This window comes from Pseudorasbora parva, chromosome 13 (assembly GCF_024679245.1).
Source record: "Pseudorasbora parva isolate DD20220531a chromosome 13, ASM2467924v1, whole genome shotgun sequence".
Taxonomy (NCBI): domain Eukaryota; kingdom Metazoa; phylum Chordata; class Actinopteri; order Cypriniformes; family Gobionidae; genus Pseudorasbora; species Pseudorasbora parva.
In genome coordinates, this window is record NC_090184.1 from 36,022,074 (window position 1) to 36,040,370 (window position 18,297).

Genomic DNA, 18,297 nt, shown 5'->3' on the forward strand with positions numbered 1-18,297 from the left:
TTCTGTAAGAATATAGAAAACACTTTACAAAAGTTAGCGTTCATATTCATCGGTTGCGCCTGAAAATTCCTGAAAAGATTTTCGTGCGAGTGACCCGATCGATTAGATTAACTCCAAACTATAACTTCCAAGTGCATCAGTAGGCTACTGAGCAACAGTTTCGCGATCAACCGCTTTTCTTGCCTTCAGTCAGCAGAGCAAGTGCAAACAATGTGTGCAACTGACTATACTTCAAATACTGTTTACAAGGAGATATATATATATATAAAATGTATGAGTTGTTGATTTTAATCTTTAGACTGTCCAACATTATATAGGACTATAGTTAAAGCTGCAGTGCATAACTTTTCTTGTGTTTAAACATTGCTAAATGTAATGAGCGATACCATGAATCCATTTTCCAAACCGTCTTATCCTGAATCATTACAGTACACACATAATAAGTGTTTATATTCAGACTATTTTATTCCGGATCGGGTCACACCGCTACCTGCGTGACTCGCGATAGACATAAACAGAGAGAAAGTAGTTCTGGCCATGTTCTTCCGCAAGATGCATCATCATTTTCTTTTGGCTATTCCCTTCAGGGGTCGCCACAGCGAATCATCTGCCTCTAGTCCTATCCTCTGTATCCTCTTCTCTCAGACCGATTACCTTCATGTCCTCCTTCACTACATCCATAAACCTCCTCATTGGTCTCCCTCTTGACCTCCTGCCTGGCAGCTCTAACCTCAGCATCCTTTTACCAATATATTCACATTCACTCGCCCTCCTCTGAACATGTCCAAACCATCTCAACCTGGCCTAGCTTTGTCTCCAAAACATCTCACATGTGCTGTCCCTCTGATGTACTCATTCCTGATCCTATCCATCCTCGTCACTCCCAAAGAGAACCTCGACATCTTCAGCTTTGCTAACTCTAGCTCTTCCTCCTGTCTTTTCCTCAGTACAACTGTCTCCAAACCATACAGCAAGATGCATGTAGTTCTATTTATTAAGTGCCGCAGCATCAAAAGCCAAAAGTTACGGATTGCTATTGCTCCGAGTATCGGCATGATTGCACGTGATACTGATCTTGTACAAAATTAACTTTTTATTTAAAATATCAAACTTTTAAAGTTTAATTTGTGCATATTCTAAATTTAAAAAAAAAACATTTAAAACATTCCTACATGATTTACCTATGAGCTGCATTAAACTGTCTGTAAATGTGTCTAAATACCACTTCAGTTAGAGTTTCTGTGCCACTTCTGCAGATGGATCTTTTGATGCTGATTTCATTTGATTGGCAACAGTCTGATTATGTATAATTGTTCTAACTGAATGTATTGTTTAAATTAACATTTAAAAAAACATCATTTCTATTTTAACTGAAGAAATGGACAAAAGATGATGCATACTGAATAAGATTAGAAAACATTGGTCTTATAATGGTAAAAATGCCCATGGACATTAATTTAAAGGGGCAAATATCTTCCTGTAAAGGGAAAGTTAGCACTTGAATGCGTGTTATTTGTTAATGTGTGTTACAATTGCTCCTAATGAAAAATGTTGGTGTAGAGCCCTGCATTTGGGTGCTTCTCGATACTCAATTTTTTGATGCTTCCTCATTTCCTCATTCCTCGGTCCTCCAGCCTGTGAAAGCAATCAAATTCAGCCATCTTGAAGGACATCTCAGTTCTCTAATTGCATCGCAAGGAGTAGGTACGTTTCTAGAGGAGCGAGGATGCACAGGTGTATCCTATGCAGAAGTCTTTCTTGTCAAGAAACCTGATGTATGGATAAATTCTCCTCCCCCTTTATGTCATTATTATTTTAATTTATGCTTTTCCTTTACGGTCAATAAACCATACATCTTGCATATTTCAACAGGGCATATCTTTATTTATTATGAATTTCTTAACCAAACTTCAACAACATGTGAAGTGATGCTTGATTGATCAAGAATCAATGTACAAATTATATTTTCTTGGATTCCGCTGTCCTCATTATCTTTCCTTGCATGGGTGGACCTGAGAAGTGAGGAAAGGAAAAGCGGATGCACAAATAAGAAATGAAAAGCACCCTTAAAGCAGAATTAACGATATCAGCCTAAAGCAAAAAACTAAAAAGTTAAAAATATCTTCACTCTTTTTTGGCTTTTCTTTTCCTGACAAAAACTTTCAGCAAAGCCCTGCTCATCAAGACCAAAAGCAGAAAGACTAATGTAAACAAACTCACTATCAACATTAAGACATCTACACAGTAGTAGGAATACCAAGGAAGTTTATAGGACTCTGTGCGCAAATGCGCAGCACCCTTATGCCTCATGACAAACTCCAGCCAAAAGATGGCGCTGTCCATTGGCTTGAGCGGTGCGTCATGATGTAGACTTGACATTCTGCGCATGTTCTTCTGGTACGGTTGACTTTCATCCAGGATGTCCCTCAGAGCTTGCGTTAGGGTATCTACATCCAGGGCTGCGACATCAAGCACTTGAGCCACACCTCGGGCTTCCAGGCGAATCATGTTGTCGAATTGGTCGAACATGAGCGGGAGTCCAAGCATTGGCACGCTGTGGTAAATAGCCTCGTAGATTCCATTTGTCCCTCCATGGGTGACAAAAGCTTTAGTTTTAGGATGGCCTAGGAGGTCGTTCTGAGGCAACCAGTCCACTATAAGTGTGTTGTTCCCCAACGTAGATGGCTTTTCCCCTACGTGCCTCCAAATCACCTTTTGCGGCAAGCGAGCGAAGGCAGATGCGATAACCTCAGATATGTCAGGAACCAGACTTCCAAGCAGAGTACCCAAAGACATGATCACCACCCCATGCTCTCCAGAACCCTCGACAAACTTCTCCAATTCATCTGGCAGAGGTTTGGAGGGTTTGCACTGGAAACCTCCAATGTAGACAACATTGGGCATAGTAGGACGTGGGAACTCGAATACAAAATCGACTCGCATAAGCCACAGATCCGCTCCTTGTATCAGAGCGTAGACATTGGAGTTCGGGTCTATGTATTTGCTGACAATTCCTTGATAGATGGGCCTTGTGAGTATGTGGTCTATATATTGGCCGATTCCAAAATGCAAGACATTTTTCATTTTATCTGCAAAGCTCATTTTGTCCGTCACCCTGGATCCAATAGTTGGGATGTAAGAAAGTGGTGAGGGTGCAATTGCAAAGTGCCCTTCTGCATTTGTTATCCATCGTACGTTGTACACCATTGGCAAGCCTAAGTACGCGCCCAATATGACCCCTCCTGCAAAACCAGGATCAGTTAGCATCAAATCATACTTGGACTCTTTGAGTGTTTTTATAAGCTTTTTATCTTCTAGGATGGTCCTTACCATCTCAGCAGAGGACTTGTGAGACTCTTCTAAAAGAGTGATGGTTTCTTTCTGCAGGGCAATGAATGACCAAACGGATCCTTCCCCTCTATGAATGTCAATGTTTCTCTTAAGAAAGGATGCCATGTATTCGGGGTCCTCCAGACTGCTGAGGTGCTCAACATGGATGGTGATGGGCGTATAGTGTGTGGTGTTCTCTGGGATGTACCAACTGTTGGCAGAACGGACCACCGTCAGTTTGTGACCTCGCTGATGAAGCTCTCGAAGCAGAATGTCCATGTTTAGCCAGTGGCTTCCATCCACAGGGTACACTAGGATCTTTCCAGCAAGGGAAAGTTGTGGGAGGCTCCAAAGGAATACAATAAGGACAAAGATCTGGGGATGCAGCAGCATTGTCTGAAAAAGTATGTTTGACTAATCAATCATTTTTATTGGGACACATTTGTACACTTTTTACATTTGTAGATGCTTATTAGTGGTTATGCTTGTAAATTAGAAAATGCCAAGTTAACTGATTTATTATATTAGGTTTTTAAAGGGATCATTCACTAGTATATTTAAAGATTCTGTCATCATCTTACCTTCATGTGGTTTTTGGTCCATAAAATGAACATCAAAGGGGTACAATGTTGTTTGGACCTCTTAGAGTTTCAAAATGTATATACTTTTTTGTGTTCTGCAGAAAAAAGAAAGTCATACAAGTTCAATACCATTAATAATGATGACAAGAGTTTTATTTTTTGGGTGAACTTGCTATTTAATGATTAGCATTACTCATAAATGAAACTGCATGATAATGATTAAACTGATAATCATGATTATTCTATCAAAAAGGGTTATGTAGTTATGGCCATTTTTCATGTTCTTTACCAACCTAAACTTCACCCAAAAGGCCTGTAGGTGGCACATCGACTTTATTTAATCTACTATAACTTCGTTAGATAGTAATAAATCAATACAAAAAATACACACACACACACACACACACACACACACACACACAAAAACATGGTTTTGGTAAACATTTTGTCATCTGTGTTCACATTAGATTTTTAAAGCAACACAATTCGTTTGCAAATGAGACAAACCACAGATTCACATTGCAATGTAAATTCGTTGTTTGCAGAATAATGAACCTCGCAACCTAAAAGGCGGAGATCCGTGTTGCACTTGTTGAAATTCATCGCTGAAGGTTTGATCCTGGCAGATTTAGTCACACAAATAGTACAAGTGGCTTGTGAAGGAACAAAGACTGTCATTGATGCATAATTTTGCTGTGGAGATCGCTAAACGCCAGCGCACATGTTTGTTTTCAGACCATCAGCGCTCCTTCCGCGTTTAGAGATAGCAGTGCATAGAGTTGCCAGATTGCACAGATTAAGTAAAACACCGGGAATAAAGTATATACTTTTAAGGGAAAAGCTGTATTTGAGGGATTAATGAAGGCTCCCAACCAATGCAAGATAATGCAAATCCCAAAGGGAAAAAAAACACGTTTTAAGGATAAACAACGAGCAGGCGATTCCTCGATATCATGACGATTATTTGAAATCAATTGAGAGAAGCAGATTTCATTATCGCAATTAAAATATAATTAATCGTGCGGCCCTGAAGTACAAACATCCCATTGATTCTTAATCTGCCATTGTGTAAACCCAAATTAATGGACAGATAAATATCCATGCTAATTCTTTCTGATAATATTGTAGCCTATTATATAAAATAATATGAGTCATTATTCCCTTATCATTTATGATTACATACTGATAGCAGTGCTTATTGAGTGATCTCCAGTCTTTTGTCCCACCATTATTTACTTAGGCCTATTTATTCATTTATTTTTTCTCTCAATTCCTCATTTGCCAGTGGGCTGCCTTTTCACTTACATTCACACCCAGTTATCTGAGAGAACCATTGCACATTGACCTGGCCCTTCTTCAAGATCTCAGTTGAACACGTACAGGTTTAAGGGTTCACTGTTGCATGTGAGAAACTATGTGCGCTAATGCTACATCACGCAACTATCTAAGCACAGATACATTTCCTTCACATGCATGCATAATAGTTATATAAAGGCTATTCATCCAAGATTAAGCTTTTGCATACCAATGACTTGAGCATCAAAATCTACTGTTGAATAGTCTTCACAAGCAACTATTTGCACAAATATGCATGAGTGTATAAATGTGCAACTCGCTGTATAAGAAATTCCTACATTTTTCTGAATTACATTATGCAATAGTCTTCATTTCCTCTTTATAATGATATTTACATTGACTACTGCTGCAAAATGAAAATTTTTAAAGCTGTGTAGAATGAGACATACCTTGTCCTTGGTGATGTCCTGAAGAGAAGTTTTGCAAAGACTGCCCCAACAGTGCAGTTTTTATTCCTGATCTGGCAGACAGCCGTGGAAGTGTATTGCCAAGAGTGAGCAAGGTCCTTCACTTATGTTTTCATTGTATATTTCTTGTTTTAAAAGTGGTTACTGGCATAGAAATCGGACTGGGAACAGCATGAGGTTGAACTTTGGTCCAGAACTGTACTTCCTCTGTGCGCTTATTTAGCCTAGCCTCAAAAGGGGGCTTGATCTGAATCATGTGTTTGGTGGGAGAGAAAAAAGAGAGAAGGGCAGGCCTACAAACAGATTACAAACAGACCAGGCGATTACATACAGTACATTCCACCCTTGTTAAAACCTTTATTTAAATCTAACTCATTAAGACAGGCCTTTGAGGAAAAAGTGTGGAGCAAAATATGAATCCAAACAAGAGTGCAATCATGAAAATCTATCATAATCTGGAGCCTTTTAAGCAGGAACCTTCTTAAAAAAATATCCCACTGGATCAAACAGAATTCCTACTTTCAATGTTTTTTTCAGAACTTCAATCCAGTAGGATCTTATTTGGCATGGCATGGGTATAATGTTGATTTCACTTTTAGTAGAGTGAGAAGACACTTATTAAATGTACAGTCCTTTTATGTTCGATAACAGCTCATTGCATTGTAAAAGATTTCATCACTTTCATGTTTCATCATAGCTAGCTTCATCAAGGCTTCAGAAATCATGGATATCTTTCTCAGCCACAAGCTGCAGGATGCAATGTCATTCTTTCTCCACTAGAGGGATTGACACGTCAGAAGAACATTACAGAACATGAATAAAAGCGTGTCCACATAAGCGTGTCAACAAGTCAATATTTATTTAATAATTTAACTTACTTCAAATTATTTGAGTGGCTACTATAAAGACACGGAGAGCATCAGTGTGTTACCCCTCTTCTGCTTTCCCACTCTCGAAATTCAGTTTTACATTTATTGTGCTTTATTTATGACAAAAAAGTGCAATGCTAAACAACAGTAGTGGACATAATGGTAAAAAATAAAATATCACTATAAAATTAAGCAAAGTAAAAAAAAAATTATAAAAATGAATAGCCTTCCAGTGGCAGTGGCTATACAAATTGAATTATGAGAGTTAAAAATAGCAATTCAATTTAAACAAAAAATAACTATTTTATTTGTGCGTGGTCGTGGTAAACCCTATAGGGACAACGTCCCCACAAAGATAACAATATTCAAAATCATTGTCTTTGTGGGGACATTTTTGGTCCCCTTCAGGAAAACAGCTTATAAATCATAAGTAGCCTAAGGTTTTTAATATGCAGGTAAAAATGCGGAAAGTTTTCTGTGATGTGTTAGGGTTAGTGTAAGGAGATATAACAACATTATGTACAGTAGAAAATTCATTATGTCGTCTGTCCCCATAAAAAAGCAAACCACAACGAGTGTTGACATTTTGGCAATATTGTATGCAATAACAATCATATCAATAAAGTTTGAAATAGAAATGAATGAATGACTAAATGAAAAAAGTAATGTTAATTGAACCAAAGGCTCTCTCTTTCTCAAACCCTTTGTCAGGATATTTTATTAATGGAGCTACAGGCAGCAGACTGCATGATCACTCGCTTTATAATTAATGCTCAGAAACGAGAGAGAGAGAGAGAGAGAGAGAGAGAGAGAGAGAGAGAGAGAGAGAGAGAGAGAGAGAGAGAGAGAGAGAGAGAGAGAGAGAGAGAGAGAGAGAGAGAGAGAATTAATTAATTAATTAAATAATTAAATAGAAAATTCAACAAACAATATCTTATATTGCTACTAATTAATTAACTGTGGTTGGCTTTTGTTTTTTTCTCGTCTCAATCGTGATTTTTTTCTAACAATATAGGCTATTATAATAATAAAAAACTTAGCCAGTTTTAATAATTTTATATATTTTTGTTGCGTATGTGATTTTGTGCTAACATGCAAATATAATGTAATAAAATATAAAAATATAAAAATAGCTCATGTATATTAATAAGCTCACGCCTCCAATGGCGGATTTTCGCCTTGTGAATATTAAATACATCATGCCAACGTATCGTGACAACCACCCAATGGCGAATGAACTGCTTATGAATATTGATTATTCGTGCTGACGTTGCGTTGTTACCTTGCTTAGTTACCTTCCTAAGGCGAAAGCCTTGGTTATAAATATTTAAAACCAAGCCTTCGCCATAGTAGAATAATTCGTATTTACCGGGAAAAGGAAAGGATTGCGAGAGAGAGAGAGAGAGAGAGAGAGAGAGAGAGCGAGAGAGAGAGAGAGAGAGAGAGAGAGACGGTTATTCATCCGCCCCTCCCCCACCGCCCGTCCTCCAGCGCTCGGATGCTGCCGCTGCTGCCTCTGCTGCCATCATCACCGCGAGATGCGCGTCAAACGGGCATCATCAGCATGTAGACCCACATCTCTCCTTCACCCATCACTCTATCAATCAGCGCCAAAAATAACAGCAACGATGTGACCAAAACGACCCTCCTTTACGTTCCCGACTGCACAACACGCCGTTTTTTAACAGATTAATTAATGCGGACATGGTACAATCTCATGTGCATCAGTCAGGTTTTCTTCCGCATAAGATGAAGTGGTCACCACCGTCTGCTGCCTCCTGCTCCCTTCATTTGATTTCTTCTCTGCACCGTTGCGCATCATCTGCATTTGGAAAAGCGTAAAGGTCAAATGATGTGACTTTCATTTTTGTGTTCTCCATGATGGGCATGATTTGAGGATAAATCACTGGATATAATTTCGTTTTCTTGCCTTTTTCCGACTCAACGTCAAATGTCCTTGGAGCATGGCCTGCGCGGTGAGTGAATATATTTGTTCATGGATAATGTTCACAAGTGCCTTGAGGTGTCAGTAGGGTATATGTTTTGTGTTGGGTTTGTCTATTTGTTGCAGTCGAGTGTCTGCTAATGTATAATTAAAGTGCTTTATTAATATAACATCAGTATAAGCATTACATGGACATAATCATCATCATTTACAGTATACCCAGCATATTTATGCTGATATTATTCACCAATATGACATTTATTTGTCATGAGTGTATTCTTGGTTGTTCAACAATTGTTTTAATGTCATTAAAACAAAATGGTAATACAGAATAAACAGCCTAATATTACGGTAGCCTATTTTAAATAAAAATAAAAATATATAGGATAGAGGCTAATAATAATTAACAAAATAATAATCACACAGGATAATACAGTATCCTACTATAACCTAATAAAACTTATATTCTCAACACTTTAACATTTATTTAAAAATATTAATCTTCATTATTGTACCATAAACTAAATTAAGAGCTAGATACAAAATAAAGATAAAAAGGTAGTTTGGGGGTAGACAGAAAATCAGGATGGATGGATGTAACCTTGCTGTCTGGTCAGTTTGTTCAGCATCTCATTTTAATCCCTTCTAAATGTTTTTAATATACATTTGTACCTCTTTGCCATGATTAAAACGAGAGAGAAAAATCATAACACAAATGCTACAGGCTCTGTCATAAGCACTGAGCAGCTGCACACTGGACCAAGGTGAACATCTGATTCCTGAAGGTTACCAGGAAAGGGCATCATCGTGTTTAAAGAGCATGTTTGTTGAGGAATCTCATGGCCTTTTTTAATAAAAGATGAGGATGCGCACGCACAGATTATGGGTTTAAATGTTCAGTAAAGTTGGTGTCACAGCAGGGAAATGGAGGCGCAGAGCTCAAGCGGATTGTAATGTCATCCAAAATTGCAGGCCTGATGGCTGGTAGTGTTGCCTTCGTAAATCTGTTCTGCAGTGGGATTGGGCAAGTGTTTATGTGCGCATGCGCAGGCGTCTCGTTTTGAGTGAAGGCAGATTTTGCGTCGAGAGAGGCGGCACTGTAAAGTACATGGGTTGGGGAGAGGCGCACAACATACAGCGCTTTTATCAAGAGAAAGAGAGTAATTCAAAAGACGTTTAGATAAGAAGTAATTGTCCTTGGTTTCCATCGGATATTATGTAAACAATCCATTGCAGTAGGTGTGCATGATGAACTCTCGGCTACTTTTTTTCCCACAAACTACCTACACCTGTGACTCCTCGGTGAGCAAAATGCCACCTCCACATTTCGAGACGTTTAAACCATTATTTCGTCTACTTTTTGAACGTTACGACTCATTAGGCAAAACACTAACAAATATGTTAATGATGAAGGATAACTAGGTTTAAATACATTTTAGTTAAAGATATACCCGGGCTAGCTGTCGCAATAACTAACTAGCTACTGTATGGGTAGCCTTAAACAAGTGAATGCATAGTCTACGTAAAACAGCCTACGCATTCAACTATTTGTTCTAATATATTAGACAGATGAAAAGTTGCACATAAGACATGGATATTCTGGCCATAAATGTTAGGACAATTGGTCACGTGTTTTGCATGCTTAATTAATTCTCATTATTCAACCTCATGCAAGCTAAAATAATGATTTTTGTATGATGCCTTTTCGATTGAAGCTAATGTTGAAAAGCCATTAAATAGCATAAAATAAAATAAAATAATTTTACGCAAAATTATTCTCAAATCATTGTCTAGCTGTTTTTATTTTTGTGATCATGGTTATTAGCCTTTGATAAGCCTGTAAAAATTATTCTTCTCAAACCATTGTGTAGCTGTTAAAAAAATATTTTAATGATAATGTTTTATTTACATAAAATTATTTTTTAAATTAATTAAATATGTAAAAGTCCGTCATGTGTCTATTTTGTCTCAACATTTTAAGGTGGCATATTGATCACTTGCGTTTCACATCTGTCTGTTTTTGGTTTGAACAAGTTCCGAGATGAATGTTTAATATTTCAAATGTTTCTCCCCCCTCTCAGGTTATTTCCAGATGTTATTCCGGTGTCACTAGATCCCCTTTATTGTTTAATAATCAGTAACACTTGCTTCATTTGGTCTTCATAGAGATGGATTGGCACAATGGCTACCACTTTATTTGCTGATTTTTTCTTTATGGGGGGATATTTCAGGGGAACCCCTGCTACCACACCATAGAATAGAAAAACCCAAACAACCTGACAATTCATGTCTCAATATGGAGAACTACATAGAGAGCATCTTAGAAATAGGTGAGGAGGAATATAAATAGGACAACAGAGATTTTCCCAGGTTCTTAGCTCATAGTGTCTGCTAAAAAGCTGCCAGTCTTCCACAACCAACACTCCATCATGGGGGATCTGGGCAATAGCACGGTAGAGTTCCACCCTAAGAAGCCAGGGATGGACACAGGAGGCCATGAGGGGGATTTCGGGGTGTCAGTGGATGAGCTGTGCTCGCTGATGGAGCTCAGGGGAGCCGAGGCCCTGCAGAAGATCCAGGAGAGCTTCACAGATACAGAAACCCTCTGTCACAGACTCAAGACTTCACCTGCAGATGGTGAGTAGCACTAGTTTGGACATGCGACCATATCACTTGCTAAATTATATAAGATCACATGCGCATGCTAAAACATACAGACATTTTCGAGTAATTAAAGAAGCTATTCAGTTATTGTAAAAATTCAATGGTCATTTACTCACTCTCAGGTCATTCAAAACTGTCCGATTTTATTTCTTCTGTGGAAAGCAAGTGGAGATTTGTACTGATTGCTGTGTACCATGCAGTTAGTCCCTATGGGGACTGATGCTTTTATCAAGAAGATGCATAAGAAAAACACCATAAAAGTATCATAAAAGTTGTCCATTAGGCTTGTGCAACATATTTATACAAGTCTTCTTTAGCCGTACAATAATTTTGTGTCAGGAACAGACCAAAATTTAAGCCGTTACAGACTTTAATGTAGTGCACAAATTCTATGGACCCTTTTATGATACTTCATGGCGCTTTTGTGTCCTATTTAAAGCATGAAACATTGAAGTCCCCATTCTTTGTAATTGCATGTGAATGAACATCCAGTTCAGTTCTTCAAATCCTTTTGTGGTCCACAGAAGAAAGTTAGTTATACAGGTTTGGAATGACCGGAGGAGGAGTAAATAATGACAGAATTCCTGTGAATCCAGATGCACTTATATTCACTCCTTTTCAAAGCAAGCCTGTCTTCACAAAAAGAATACCAAATGCCAGGAGCCTTTATCTGCTTTAGAAAGCAGATATTGGGCTGTGTTATCAAACGAGAGTCTCTTACTGTACTGCTGTTTTTCTATTTGCAGCAGTTTTTTGTTTTAAGAAATTGTCTTTCAGAACATCTCCATATGAGTCTTTATGCAACATCATGTGATTTTTATGGAAAATTCAAAAATTTTCCAACACATTTTTATGTTTTATTAGATAGCATCATAGGTTATGGAGCATGCCAGAGTTGATATTGCATTTACATTTACATTATAGGTGCTTTAACCCAAAGTGAAGCAATTAAGCCAACAAAAGGGCAACACTTTTTTTGGGGAAAAAAGGGAAATTTGAAGGTGACTTATTCTTAATTAGTGATATAATATAAAAAATAATCAAAAATGCAAACAAAATCTATTTACAAAAGAGATTGCTGCCCTTTCAATTCATTGGACACTCAAAACGGTGATATGTTTCACGTCATACACTTACATAACAGGAAAACACATATTGTCCAATTTACTCAATCATATTATTTGCAATCTATGTAACAAAATTGCGGTTCCCTTCTAAACGTGATTTCTTTGCTTTCGATTAATGTGATTCTCTAAATTGTGCAATCTACTAGATACAATTATTTGGGGTGAATGTGAACCAATCATGATTTTTGTTTAATCGTGTTTAATGTTAAATTATGTTGGAATTATTAGAACCATTTAAATTACACTGAGTGACCAAAGTGGAGAAGAGCTGAGCAATTGGCTGTGAACTGATACAGCATATACAGTCTCTTGCGAAAGGTATTCGGCCCCCTTGAACTTTGCGACCTTTTTCCACATTTCAGGCTTCAAACATAAAGATATGAAACTGTAATTTTTTGTGAAGAATCAACAACAAGTGGGACACAATCATGAAGTGGAATGAAATTTATTGGATATTTCAAACTTTTTTTACAAATCAAAAACTGAAAAATTGTGCGTGCAAATTTATTCGGCCCCCTTAAGTTAATACTTTGTAGCACCACCTTTTGCTGCGATTACAGCTGTAAGTCGCTTGGGGTATGTCTCTATCAGTTTTGCACATCGAGAGACTGAAATTTTTGCCCATTCCTCCTTAAAGAACAGCTGGAGCTCAGTGAGGTTGGATGGAGAGCGTTTGTGAACAGCAGTTTGCAGTTCTTTCCACAGATTCTCGATTGGATTCAGGTCTGGACTTTGACTTGGCCATTCTAACACCTGGATATGTCTATTTTTGAACCATTCCATTGTAGATTTGGCTTTATGTTTTGGATCATTGTCTTGTTGGAAGACAAATCTCCGTCCCAGTCTCAGGTCTTTTGCAGACTCCATCAGGTTTTCTTCCAGAATGGTCCTGTATTTGGCTCCATCCATCTTCACATCAATTTTAACCATCTTCCCTGTCCCTGCTGAAGAAAAGCAGGCCCAAACCATGATGCTGCCACCACCATGTTTGACAGTGGGGATGGTGTGTTCAGGGTGATGAGCTGTGTTGCTTTTACGCCAAACATAACGTTTTGCATTGTTGCCAAAAAGTTCATTTTTGGTTTCATCTGACCAGAGCACCTTCTTCTACATGTTTGGTGTGTCTCCCAGGTGGCTTGTGGCAAACTTTAAACAACACTTTTTATGGATATCTTTAGGAAATGGCTTTCTTCTTGCCACTCTTCCATAAAGGCCAGATTTGTGCAGTATACGACTGATTGTTGTCCTATGGACAGAGTCTCCCACCTCAGCTGTAGATCTCTGCAGTTCATCCAGAGTGATCATGGGCCTCTGGGCTGCATCTCTGATCAGTCTTCTCCTTGTATGAGCTGAAAGTTTAGAGGGACGGCCAGGTCTTGGTAGATTTGCAGTGGTCTGATACTCCTTCCATTTCAATATTATCCCTTTCACAGTGCTCCTTGGGATGTTTAAAGCTTGGGAAATCTTTTTGTATCCAAATCAGGCTTTAAACTTCTCCACAACAGTATCTCGGACCTGCCTGGTGTGTTCCTTGTTCTTCATGATGCTCTCTGCGCTTTAAACGGACCTCTGAGACTATCACAGTGCAGGTGCATTTATACGGAGACTTGATTACACACAGGTGGATTCTATTTATCATCATTTGTCATTTAGGTCAACATTGGATCATTCCGAGATCCTCACTGAAATTCTGGAGAGAGTTTGCTGCACTGAAAGTAAAGGGGCCCAAAGTAAATTTTGCACGCCCAATTTTTCAGTTTTTGATTTGTTAAAAAAGTTTGAAATATCCAATAAATTTCATTCCACTTCATGATTGTGTCCCACTTGTTGTTGATTCTTTACAAAAAAATACAGTTGTATATCTTTGTTTGAAGCCTGAAATGTGGCAAAATCTTGCAAAGTTCAAGGGGGCCGAATACTTTCGCAAGGCACTGTATGTCATTAAAGGGCATTTCCAACTGAACACTTGGAATGTTCATTATGTGCTATTGCTGGCTAATAGAATGAAAGCTAGTTAGTACAGTCTTAAAAATCAGTCAAATATACAATATATCAAAAATAAACTTATGTTTAACTTAATTGATTCATGTGGAATCGATGTACATGATTAAACACATTTATTAAAAGGTCTGGTGAACTTTAATTTGCTTATACCAACACTTTTTTTATAAAGCGAAAAAATAGATAGTGTTAGTACTGGATAGGATCTCGTTATATGCATATTTTTGAAAATTCCGCAAGCAGAGGATGTTTTTTAGAATTGTAAACTAAAAATAATTTTTATTCCTACTATTTAATGATTTGAATGATCAGAAATACTAAATAAAATCACAAAATGTAGTTAGTGAAGATGTGTTGTGTTTTAACTATTAAAGGAATTTAAGAATGATTTTGCTCTGAATCTATTATTGCTGTGGCTATTCTGGGTAGATGATTCTACTTTGCGCTCTGATAATCACATTGATTCGCATCTTGTTCTGACCACTTGCTTTCAGACCAAGTCATGCGGTCTGCCTACATCGCTATTTGGCAGCCACGATGAGGTTACTTTAAGTTTATTGTAAAGCTCTTTCTCCTCCTTTAATGCTGCTCTCTGAAAAACCTCTCTTCAGAAACCGTGACAGGAATACAAAAAGAGAAGCTTACGGGCATGGAAAGATGAAAGGATAGAAGAAAGGGCTGGATGTACTGCAAAAGTCTTTCAATTCTGGTAGTCCATGGAAAGAGGATTGCACTGGCGTATCTTAGTTGTCTTAATTTATTTGCGTATATTGTGCCATGAACAGAGACTTAATGAATTAATCAGGGCAATTGGATTGAGTTAGGGAAATGATTTCCTACAAACCATTGGAGTAACTCAATTAGGCTTTACAGTGAGTGAAAGGGAAGCTCTGATGGGAGATGAGAGGTTGCCAGGGGCAGCAGGTGATGATTGGCAGGGTGAGGATTCAGAGAGCGTGACAGTCTGTCTGGGTCTTGCTGCCAAAAATCACACCCTGTGGTGCATCCGAAACACACTGACTTAACCATCTGTGCCCTGTGTTCTCTTGTAATGTCCTCTCCCCTCCCTTCCTGTCACACTAAGAGGTCAGGGATTGGTGCTAACAGAAATCAGTGATGAGTAATAAGAAGTTCTCTAAAGCGTTTGCATGGAGAAAAACCCCATTAATGAATGAATTTAGGGTTTTTAGCACCATAACTAAAACCAGTGAACATTTTTCAGTTCTAAAAATGTCATTTACTGTCATAATATATCAACTTTTGAATGCATCACTACAACTTGAGAGATAACGATGACTGTTACTGCCATCTTTCCTTCTCAAAAGGATTATCGGACAATCCCGCAGACTTGGAGAAACGTCGGCAGGTGTTTGGAATGAACCTCATCCCTCCTAAGAAGCCCAAGACCTTCCTTCAGCTCGTGTGGGAGGCTCTACAGGATGTTACCCTCATAATCCTGGAAATTGCGGCCATTATTTCCCTCGGACTGTCCTTTTACCAGCCGCCAGGAGGGGACAGTGAAGGTGAATTGGTCTTTACTATTCAGTGATAAAATAGTAAAAATGCAAACAAAATCTACTTACAAAAGGTATTGCTGGCCTTTCGTTGGAAGCTCAGGAAAAATGTGATATGTTTCACGGTGTAGCCACATTCAAACTGGTAGCAACGTGTACATGTGTTTATTTCAGAAAAACAATGTCTCTGAAGGGCACTTGCTCTTTTTAATATGCTTTTAAAGTAACCTTCCCATTTCTGTAAGTACCAGGATAGTTGCATCGATAGCTAAGAAATCATATACTAGCAGGAACTGAGTGAGAGATGGATGGATGGATGGATTGATAAAAGAATATAAAGGATCATAAGTAGACACTCAAACTCCCTGTCCTCCCACATATTTTTACCTTTCCATCTCTGACTCTTTCTTTTCTTCTCTCTCTCTCTCTCTCTCTCTCTCTCTCTCTCTCTCTCTCTCTCTCTCTCTCTCTCTCTCTCTCTCTCTCTCTCTCTCTCCCTCTCCCTCTCCCTCTCCCTCTCTCTCTCTCTCTCTCTCTCCCTCTCCCTCTCTCTCTCTCAATCCAGCATGTAGTAATGTGAGTGCAGGTGCAGAGGACGAGGGAGAGGCGGAGGCGGGCTGGATCGAGGGTGCAGCTATCCTACTCTCTGTGTTTTGCGTGGTGCTGGTGACGGCATTTAATGACTGGAGCAAAGAAAAGCAGTTCCGTGGCCTGCAGAGCCGTATCGAGCAGGAGCAACGCTTCGCTGTGGTGCGGAACGGCACGGTCATTCAAATCCCCGTGGCTGAGATGGTGGTGGGAGATGTTGCCCAAGTAAAATATGGTCAGTGGAGTTCAAAACTGGCTCCTCAACCTGTCGTAGTAAAAAGTGTACTGTTAAGTTGCTTTGGTCCCTGCTAAATGACTTCACTTAAATTCTTTAGGAATTAATTCATAATTTCTATAATTAATTAAGCAATGTTAAGTATAATTTAAAATAATTACACAAATACAAATGAATTTTTACTTAAACAAAAGAATATAAATATAAATCTCTCTCTCTCTCTCTATATATATATATATATATATATATACACGATATACACACATACAGTCCCTGACAAAAGTCTTGTCGCTTATCTATTTTGTAGAAATACCTGATATTAACCTGACTTTTAATTAATCAATTGGTGTTAGAAATAGCTCATATGAAAAGCTAAAACCCTCCCAAATGATGTTTAATGCACTGAAATAAATAATTTTCACAGAAAAAATATTTATCATTTAATCAAGACAGAAAGGTCAAATTTTGGCAAGACAAAAGTTTTGTCCCCTATACAGAAATGCAACAAATTTACTGCAAATACAAAAATATGTCAGCAAATTAAGTTGTGGTGCTGTGAGATCCAAATTTAATATCTTGTTTGACTTCCATGAGCTTGAAGGACTGCATCCATGCGGTTTGGCAAGGATGCATACAATTTATTGATGAAGTCATCAGGAATAGCTAAGAAAGCAGTCTTGCATGCCTCCCAGAGTTCATCAATATTCTTTGGTTTCGTCTTCCATGCGTCCTGCTGCAGAATTTGGCCTCTTTTATGGTTGGGAATATAAGAGGTAGCTAAGATTTCTTGGTATTTTAGACTATTGATGTTCCCTTCCATCCTGCAGATCTCGCACACCCCCATACTGGATGTAACCCCAGACCATGATTTTTCCGCCACCAAACTTCACTATTTTCTGGGTGAATCTCGGATCCATTCGGGCACCAGTAGGTCTCCTGCAATATTTGCGGCGACTGTGGTGTAATTCAACTGAAGATTCATCTGAAAATCCACCTTCTGCCACTTTTCCAGCGTCCATTCTTTTAGCAGGCTGTGGGCCCTTGTGGGCCAATTGTCTTTTGTTTAGTGCTGGCTTCTGGGCACTGATTCGACCATGGAGGCCATTTCGAGGCAGAATCCTACAAACTGTTCTGGTTGACACAGGGACTTCAGGTGACCAGGTCTCGTGGAGCTCTGCTGCAGTGGAAAATGGGCTGGCCTTGGATTTTCGAGCCAACAAACGGTCCTCTCGAGCAGTTGTCTTGCGGGGTCTGCCTGACCTGGGCTTGTCAAAAACGTCTCCAGTCTCTTCAAATCTTTTTTTTATCCTCTGTACTTGACGCTGAGACACATTGAAGGTGTCTGCCACATCAGCAGTGGATCTGGTCTTCAGCCTCTTGATAATCAAAACTTTAGTCTCAGGGTGAATCTTAGGCATGTTTGCAGAGGTCTAGTTGCAGTTGATGTGAAGGTCTAGTGTACTGGGGTTATTTTTATACACACTTGAGACCTAATTGATCCAATATTAGTCACAGGGGAAGCTCAAATAACAAGGTGACAACACTTATGTCTTTGCAAAAATTGACTCAATGGGCTTTCCCAAGCTGTGAATATTAGAATACTTTTTGAAAGTTTAGTTTTTCACTGAAACATTATCACAAAAGCTGGTGGGATTAAAATGAGCCATTTCTTGTAAAAAT

The 18,297-nt window shown here is 38.6% G+C and overlaps 2 protein-coding genes across 8 annotated transcripts in view; one reads left to right on the plus strand and one right to left on the minus strand.

Annotated features, from left to right (window-relative positions):
- Positions 1-750: 750 nt before the first annotated feature.
- Positions 751-6,610, minus strand: ugt5e1 (UDP glucuronosyltransferase 5 family, polypeptide E1). 2 transcript variants are annotated; one of them, XM_067414197.1, is made up of 3 exons: positions 5,657-6,610; positions 3,912-4,006; positions 751-3,726 (listed from the first exon to the last, which is right to left on the minus strand). In XM_067414197.1, the coding sequence occupies exons 2-3, from the start codon at positions 3,942-3,944 to the stop codon at positions 2,125-2,127; spliced, it is 1,635 nt and encodes a 544-aa protein (XP_067270298.1). In that variant the 5' UTR covers positions 3,945-4,006; positions 5,657-6,610; the 3' UTR covers positions 751-2,124. The 2 variants fall into 2 exon arrangements, with proteins under 2 accessions (XP_067270298.1, XP_067270299.1); XM_067414198.1 differs by lacking the exon at positions 5,657-6,610 and adding an exon at positions 4,475-4,615.
- A 1,378-nt stretch (positions 6,611-7,988) lies between these two features.
- atp2b3a (ATPase plasma membrane Ca2+ transporting 3a) overlaps positions 7,989-18,297 on the plus strand; it is a 40,545-nt gene continuing 30,236 nt past the window's right edge. For 2 of the 6 annotated variants that reach the window (XM_067414192.1, XM_067414191.1), the window contains exons 1-4: positions 7,992-8,519; positions 10,570-11,125; positions 15,606-15,803; positions 16,360-16,617. In XM_067414192.1, coding sequence (XP_067270293.1) covers positions 10,918-11,125; positions 15,606-15,803; positions 16,360-16,617 — 664 coding nt within the window. In that variant the 5' untranslated portion in view covers positions 7,992-8,519; positions 10,570-10,917. Of the gene's footprint in view, positions 8,520-10,569; positions 11,126-15,605; positions 15,804-16,359; positions 16,618-18,297 lie in introns of all 6 variants that reach the window. The other 4 variants (XM_067414195.1, XM_067414196.1, XM_067414190.1 and 1 more) reach the window with 4 other exon arrangements.

Excerpts from the sequence above, each read along its gene's own strand:
- ugt5e1 (XM_067414197.1), bottom strand. The coding sequence starts at position 3,944 with ATGTTCATTTTATGGACCAAAAACCACATGAAG. Across the intron at positions 3,727-3,911 it reads GGACCAAAAACCACATGAAG|ACAATGCTGCTGCATCCCCA; the intron begins GTAAGATGATGA and ends ATACTTTTTCAG.